The sequence below is a fragment of the Nematolebias whitei genome, chromosome 19 (genome assembly GCF_014905685.2).
Source record: "Nematolebias whitei isolate Nwh7 chromosome 19, NemWhi1, whole genome shotgun sequence".
In the NCBI taxonomy this organism is placed as follows: Eukaryota; Metazoa; Chordata; class Actinopteri; order Cyprinodontiformes; family Rivulidae; genus Nematolebias; species Nematolebias whitei.
This window is the reverse complement of record NC_056516.1, coordinates 13,484,499-13,492,740: the sequence shown is the minus strand read 5'-3', so window position 1 is coordinate 13,492,740 and position 8,242 is coordinate 13,484,499. Positions and strand designations below refer to the sequence as shown.

Here is an 8,242-nt window from a genome sequence, read left to right as displayed (position 1 = left end):
TCCTTTCTGACTTTCGACCAACATCACTACTCTCTCATTCAGACAGAAGATCAAAAATGCATAATTACTTTGTAAATAGACATTTAACTTCCTGATGCATGCTCAATAATCCAGGTAGAAAAATCTAAAAAAGTTAAATCTGGTCCTCTGGACATTCAAAAAAACAAAACAAAGCAAAACAACAAAAAAATGTAGAAACGTTTTGTCTCTCGTCCAAGAGACTTCCTCAGTCTGAGGAGCTTTATTCAGCTCAGTCTCTTAAATAGCACCTTCTCAGAGTGGATCAACCAGTTTTGCTGCTGACAACCAAAACCAGCTGATCACATGCTCAAGAAGGACCATCAGCCTAACAATGGATCATTAGCACACTGATGGCTGTTTACTGTTCACAGAGAGCTGAGTGATACTAGCAATCACAGCATTGTAAGAGGGGGACAGTTGAACCCGGAGGCCTCCACCCCTGTTTAATGATGGACGGTTTCTTTTCACAAAGATGGCCTCCTTTACTCCTCTCTCAAACCATCGTTCCTCTCTATCCAGGATGTGAACATCTTCATCCCTGAAAGAGTGACCGCTGGCCTGGAGATGAGTGTAGACCGCAGAGTCCTGGCCTGATGATGTTGATTTTCTGTGCTGTGTTGTTTTGCTTTGTTTTGTTTTTTTGAATGTCCAGAGGACCAGATTTAACTTTTTTAGACACTTAACTTGATTTCTAATTTAAATGGGCATTAAAAAAATCATTAATACTGTTTCACAGTTGATTTAAAATGAGTGGTTCACTTCAACATTTAGAAATGGTATGAACTAAACACACGTTTGATTTATCAAGATATTGTAAAATAGTAATGATAATATAAAAGAAGAGTGTTCTGTCAATTGATTACTTCAGGATACAATTAGACAGTCTCTGGATGAGCTAATTTGTGTTTTTGGATTCAAATCAATGAAATAACAGTTCCTGTCCCATGAAGGTCCTCAGAGGCAGGTTTTGGTTGGAGGCGGAGTTCACTACAACTCCATAAAGGTGATGGAATACATCAGGAAAAATATTCCAGCGACAGGCGGCGAGGATGGAAGCAGATCAAAATAAACCACAGGACCGGCCTCTTTCAATCAACAACTTTTATTAAACTTTATTAAACTTGTGTTAGACTCAAATAGTTGGTTGTGGTCCTCTGGTGCTGGTATGTATAACATTTTATTTGTATTAGGGGGCAAATGCACAGTGTTAATGCTTTGAACTGATTGCCGTAAGTTTTGGTATACTATGTGCACACCCTATAATAGGAGCTTTGTACTTTTTCTTTTTTTTAGTAATTCCACTGTGTTAACAATCTGATTTGATAGCCATACACATTTGATATTTACAATTATATTTACATCTTTTTGTTGTTTATTTTGGTGCTTTGTAATTACTTTTATATCACACATGGGCAGACGGAGCAGCACGGTGGCGCAACTGGTAGAGCTGCTGCCTCTCAGCGAGCAGGTCCTTGGTTCAAACCCCGGTCCAGGGGCCTTTCTGGGTGGAGTTTGCATGTTCTCTCCGTGCACGCGTGGGTTTTCTCCGGGTGCTCCGGTTTCCTCCCACAGACCAAAAACATGCATGTTAGGCTGATTGGTAACTCTAAAATTGTCCCTAGTTGTGCTTGAGAAAGTGAATGGTTGTTTGTCTCGTTTGTCTCTGTGTGTCCCTGTGATGGACTTGCGACCTGTCCAGGGTGTACCCCGCCCCTCGCACAGTGATTGCTGGACATGGGCACCGGTGACCCCCGTGACCCAAAATGGAATAAACGGGTAAAGATAATGGATGGATGGGCAGACGGGAGCCCAGATGGTTGGAATGTGTTCTCTTGGTAAGCACTAATGTGTAGATTTTCAGTTGATAGTGTTTTTTGCTCTCTCTTTGTTTAGATAGGAGAGAGGGGTGGGTTTATACCAGATCAGTCGGTTTTTTTTTGGTTTTTTTTTAATACCAGCTTATTGGCCTGTGATATTCAGTATGTAATTTATTTCCTGATATTTAATTATGACCAACGTTAAGGACGTTGTCCACTCTAGTGGCTGCCTGGTTAATTGTGTGAGCTAGAATGTGAAATCCCTTAATGGTCCAGTAAAATTCCAGAAAATTATGTCACACCTAAAACAGCTTAATACTGATATTGCCTTTTTATAGGAGGCCCATGTGCATTCAGCAGATAGTGGAAAATTTTTTAAAGAATGGTCTGGTCAGGTGTTTAAGTTTAATTTCCAATCCAAATCAAGAGGGGTAGATATTATAGTTGGTAAACGGGTACAATTTACAGCCTCGAGTGTGCATGCTCATAATGCTGGGCGGTATGTGGAAGTGGTGGGGAAATTATAAATGCTGCCAGTGATCTTGGTTTCGTTATGTTAGATATTTTTATCTAGACTGGTCCTATGGTTTTGATATGCTCAGAGAAGGGATTATAATGAAATTATGACCCAGTTCTGACTGGGTTAAACTGGGCCAGCAACTCTAAAAAAAGAGTCTCCTAGGGATTCAATATCTGTCAAGGAATAGTTATCTGCTTGCTACATCACGTAGAAAGGCTTTTTGAAGTGCCGTCTCATATTTCCATACATGTCAGAACCACATAGGAACCATTGAGATCACATTTAGTCACACCCCCTCATACACTGACAGGTTGAGCTCCCCTTCTGCGAAGGAGGAGTTTAGGACCCTATAAATAAGTAATGACACAGGACATCGGGGCTCTTCCGGGTTTGTGATCGCGTCACAGACCGGAGAGACCAGCGCTGTAAACTGTAACCTTTTCCTGCCTTGATTTAATATAATTGATAAAACTTAATTGACGTCTCCTTGATTTATTGTTTAGTATGAGTTGCCACTTCTGAGGGAGATTTGAGAAGAGACGTGGGCTGGAGGGCGTTTCCGGGTCCGGAGGGGCCGCAGCCAGCTCGCGTCTTTAACAGGTATATGCTGCCAATTGGGCCGACTCTATATTTTTAGTAAACTGTTCTCAAATACACTGAATATGTCAACACATAATATTATAATTGGAGGTGACACAAATTGTGTGCTTTCATCCCTTGACTGTATTTCGATGGGGAAAACTACTCCAAGTCCGCTCAACGAATCAATTAATTTCTTGAATCATATGGCTTGGCTGATATATGGCATTTCCATAACCCTACTTCAAGATCATACCCATTCTTTTCCCCAGTCCGTAAGACATACTCCCAAATCTATTATTTTTTTCTTAATAAACAAATTTTGCCTTTGGTGAAGGAATGTGATTATGGGGCCATGATCATCTCAGAACATGGTACACTTATTATGAAACTGGTTATCCCGATCACAAAGTCTGTATTTCGTCCTTGGAGATTCAACCCCTTGCTTTTGTCCGAGGAAGACTTTACCAAATTTCTTATATCTGAAATTTATTTTTTTCTTGAAGTTAACCACACACCAGAAATGCCACTCTGTACTGTCTGGGAGGCGTATTAAAGGCCTACCTGAGGGGTCAAATAATTTCTAACTGTGCAAACAAAAAAGAAGGGGTTGGTACGGCTAAGACAGTTTACAGATGAGATACTACAATTAGACAGAGAACATAGCCACTCCCCCTCATGGGATCTAATGAAAAAACGTTTCTTACTTCAAACTGAATTTAATGCTTTGTCTACTCAGCAGGCAGGTTATTTAATCTCTAAATCTAGACAGGGTTAGAAGGAACACGATGAAAAGGGAAAAGCTCCATCATTAAGGGGATAAATCAACTAGGTACATAGCACAAAGTTACTTTATATGTGGACTACATGCTTTTGTATATATCAGAACCCCTTATCAGTATCCCTGAACTAATTACTTTGATTCAAAAATTCAGGAAGCTATCTGGCTATAAGGTCAACCTTCAAAAGAGTGAACTGATGCCTGTGACCTCTATAAAAAAGAAAATCTTGGACACCATACCCTTTAAAATCAGTTTTAAAAAATTTAAGTACCTTGGGATCTGGGTAACTCAAGACCATAAGAATCTCTATAAAAACCACTATCTACCTCTCATGGCAAACCTCAAACAGGACATCGCTAGATGGCAAGCCCTGCCTCTCACTCTAGGATAAACTCTGAAAAAATGAATATTCTATCTAAATTTCTATAACGGTTTCAGAATCTGCCAATCTTCCTTACAAAATCCTTCTTGACCAATATGAACAGCCAGATATCAGCGTTAATTTGGAATAAAAAAGCATCCATGAATTGCCAAGAGGGCCTTACATCTGCCCTGCAGACTTGGAGGCATGTTGCATCCGAATTTCATGCAGTCTATTGGACAACTAATATCAGAGCTCTTTTATTCTGGTTGGGTGGGGATACCCCTTCTCCTAGTTGGATGGCCTTGGCAAATACCTCAGTCAGATCCAGTTCCCCTTTTGCATTGCTCTGCTCTCAGCTCTCCTTTAAACAATCAATATCAACCTACACTTCTAATCCAATTGTGCTCTGGGCGGTTAAGATTTGGAATCAGTTCAGGAGGACATTTAACTCTACAGAGTTACGGTTATGGGCACCTGTGTCAAATTAATCATTAGTTTACTCCCTTAGTAGCTGACAGCTTTTGACACCTGGGTCTTCAAGGGAGTGCATTCACTATGTGATCTCTATGTTGATGGAAGATTTGCCTCTTTTGAACAGCTGGTACAGAAGTTTAATAGTCACAATGTAGCCTCTCAATGACGACTCAGGCACGGCTTTTTAATTTAAAACGAGCGCTTTAATGAATGAAGTGAAAACTACAGAAATAAGACAGAAGATACAGAAATAACCAAAGCTTTAGGTGCTGTACCGAGCGGAGAGTGAAGCATGCTTCATTAAAGGTGTGTACCTCGTGGCCGCTCATCATTAAAGAGGTCCTAGACAAATGTTTTTCATCTTGTGCGCTCTAAATATACATATAAAGTAATCAGAACACCATAACCGACAGATTTACAACGTATTACAACAGTTATAACTACCTTTACAGTTAACAAACTAATTGAGGCTGCCGCCCACCTCTCGTGTCTTCAGGTAACTGTAAATAGCGGGCACAGCAGATCTCGCCACTCCCTTCCGTTCACACAAATCTCGCAATAACGGTACAACAAAAATTGTCCTTTGTGACAATAAATGCATCTTATACAAAAATAAAACATATTTTCAAAGCGTGAACTAAACAAACTAAAAACAAAATATTCTAACTACTGAAAACAAATATGAACCCTTTTAACATAAATCAATCATTGTGGTGACACTTACACGCCCACCAAATCACCAATTGATTCTCAATGTGATTTTTTGATGAGTGTCAAGATTAGTCCATGTTACTGTGCGTAACAGTCTCAAGTAAAGTCACTACCTTGTGAATAGGTCTTTCTAGATATATTAACCTTGTCAGTGGTTTCACTGGTCTTTGGTTTCACCTTTCGAACCTTGTCGTCTGGACCTTCTCGAGTCTTTACTACTAGAGCACAGGTGTCAAACTCCAGGCCTCGAGGGTCGGAGTCCTGCAACTCTTAGATGCATCTCTGATGCCACACAGCTGACTCAAATAAGGAGGTCATTAGCAGGACTTTGGAGAACTTGACTGCACTGAGAAGCTAATTCAGTCATATGATTCAGGTGTGTGGCATCAGAGACACATCTAAAAGTTGCAAGACTCTGGCCCTGGAGGCCTGGAGTTTGACACCCCTGTACTAGAGCTAGTTTCCATTTACATCTTGAAGCATTATCATATTGTAGGATCACACTGTCGTTCGCTTGAAGTTTCCGTGAAAACTTTTGCCATTTCTGTCGCTTTTGGAGGTTTGTGGCCATTCTGTATCTTCTGTACTCATTACAGTGGTAGATGTGAGAAGAGGCCATACTTCTACATCCTAAAATCCATATGCCATTTGCATGCAGTCCATTCATAGTCATGCCTCTTCCTTGGTGAAGTACACGTTCATGGTAGTGTTTGATGAGGAGGGCTGACACATGAGACTTCTTGGGGAGAATTGCTGGGTGCTTGACATGATGTAAGGCTGACTGGGACAACCTTCCTCCGACCCTGAGAACATAGGACTTATCCAAGAAAGCATTTAGCTGATTTAGTCTGTTATGCTTGTGTAGAGAATTTTCCTTCTGATTTCTGTATTTCTTTAATAAAAGCTTTTCTTTGGACTGGCTTGAAAGTGAACACTTCTGTGTCTCTTCTCTCTTCTGTTATGGTTTTAGGACAACCCAGTTCGTAACGAGACCCGGAACGACACAAGGCAAAGTAATATGAAGTGACAGTGTTTATTATTTACAGTGGTATTTACAATTGTACAAGGTGGTTCCTCTGGAATCCCTGAAGGAGGAAGTAGAATGTCAGGAAGGGGTAGGCCAAGGAGTTGTCTCATATATAATACTTAATTTGTTTGTTTGGTCTTACAGATGGAGGAAGGTGGTGCATGAGGCGTTATGAAGAATCCAACAAAAGAGTCCCAGAGGAGAGGCAGGTCAGGCACGTGGCAGGAGGGCAAGGCACAAAAGCGGGAATCCAGAGCTAGGAGAGCCGCAACGAGATGACTGTAGGCACACAAAAACAAGGTAAGTATTTCTTGGTATAAACACAAGACTGGCTGGAAGCATAAGTACCATAGCAAGGGAACAATGCTCCAGTGATGAGTAGAACTCGACTGCAGCCTTAAGTAGGGTTGTAGCTCGTCAGGTGGATGACCGTCAGCTGATGGTGATTAGCGGCCATCTTGGAGCTGCAGTGAGTGCTACTCTTACATCTTCAAGATCTATTACTTGGTTTGTTCTTTATTGAACACCCTTAAACTCTTTGATGAATCGTTTGAGTCTGGCGATAGTCTTTACAGCTCTCGACCAATCAGAGAACTTCTTTAAACGCTCTAGAACTGGGTTCACTTCCTTTGACTGTACTGTGTATGTATGACCTTTACTGAGATGAAGATCTGTTTATTCAACTTCTCCCACCATTTCCTCTTTGATTGGAAGATCTTGTTCCCAAGGGGAATTGGGGTTCTTCAACCACTTTGATTCTTTTAGTTGAGTAACGGCTGAACCTTATGAGGTTTGATCAGCCGAATTTTCTGTTTTGGATGTTAACTCTTTACCAAACAACAATGTGTCACTTTAAAGTCCAGTAGAAATTAGGTAATCCTTGACAAGTGTGTTATAGAAACTTACTGTGGCTTTAAACTTAACTTTAACCACTATTATTCTATTTTAACACTGTTCCTTGTTAATTTCCACCTTATTCACACTTGGTTTGGCTGCTTGTGAGCGCTGAGCTTAGAAGATGGCGCCCCACTGTGTTCGTGCCACCATGGTACCATCATTCCGCTCCAGGCAGCTGAAGTCCTCTTTTCCTTTGTGCCACCCTGGCTGGAAGAGTTTTCACTGTAGCCTCTCAATGATGACTCAGGCACGGCTTTTTTATTTAAAACGGGCTCTTCAATGAATGCTGTGAAAACTACAGAAATAAGACAGAAAATACAGAAATAACCAAAGCTTTAGGTGCTGTACCGAGCGGAGAGTGAAGAATGCTTCATCAAAGGTGTGGACCTCGTGGCCGCTCATCATTAAAGAGGTCCTAGACAATTTTCATCTTGTGCACTCTAAATAAACATTTAAAGTAATCAGAACACCATAACCGACAGATTTACAACGTATTACAACAGTTATAAATACCTTTATCATTAACAAACTAATCGAGGCTGCCGCCCACCTCTCGTGTCTTCAGGTAACTGTAAATAGCGGGCACAGCAGATCTCGCCACGCCCTTCCATTCACACAAATCTCGCGATAACGGTACAACAAAAATAGTCCTTTGTGACAGAATAAATGCATCTCATACAAAAATAAAACATATTTTCAAAGTGTGAACAAAACAAACTAAAAACAAAATATTCTAACAACTGAAAACAAATATGAACCCTTTTAATGCATAAATTAATCATTGTGGTGACACTTACACATAAGTCACAGTTTTTTAGATATTTGCAGCTGAGACACTTTGTGAGATCTCACTTTTATTGTTTTCCTTTGTACCCCTGTATACATTTTGTGGCTGAGATTTTGATATGCAGGTCTGATACTAAGGGGGCCTTTAGTAAGATTTATACATTACTCAGTTTATATCATAAGTCCAGTTTGGACTCCCTTAAACTGAAATGGGAAACATACTTGGCGGAACCCATATCAGATGCAACTTGAGGAATGATTATT

The 8,242-nt window shown here is 40.5% G+C and overlaps 1 protein-coding gene across 1 annotated transcript in view; it reads right to left on the bottom strand.

The window, feature by feature from the left end:
* Window positions 1–5,937: 5,937 nt before the first annotated feature.
* LOC119426075 (sodium-dependent neutral amino acid transporter B(0)AT1-like) overlaps window positions 5,938–8,242 on the bottom strand; it is a 29,806-nt gene continuing 27,501 nt past the window's right edge. Inside the window, 1 exon segment of the mRNA XM_037693633.1 lies at window positions 5,938–6,071. Within this exon segment, the coding sequence (XP_037549561.1) occupies window positions 5,938–6,071 (134 nt within the window).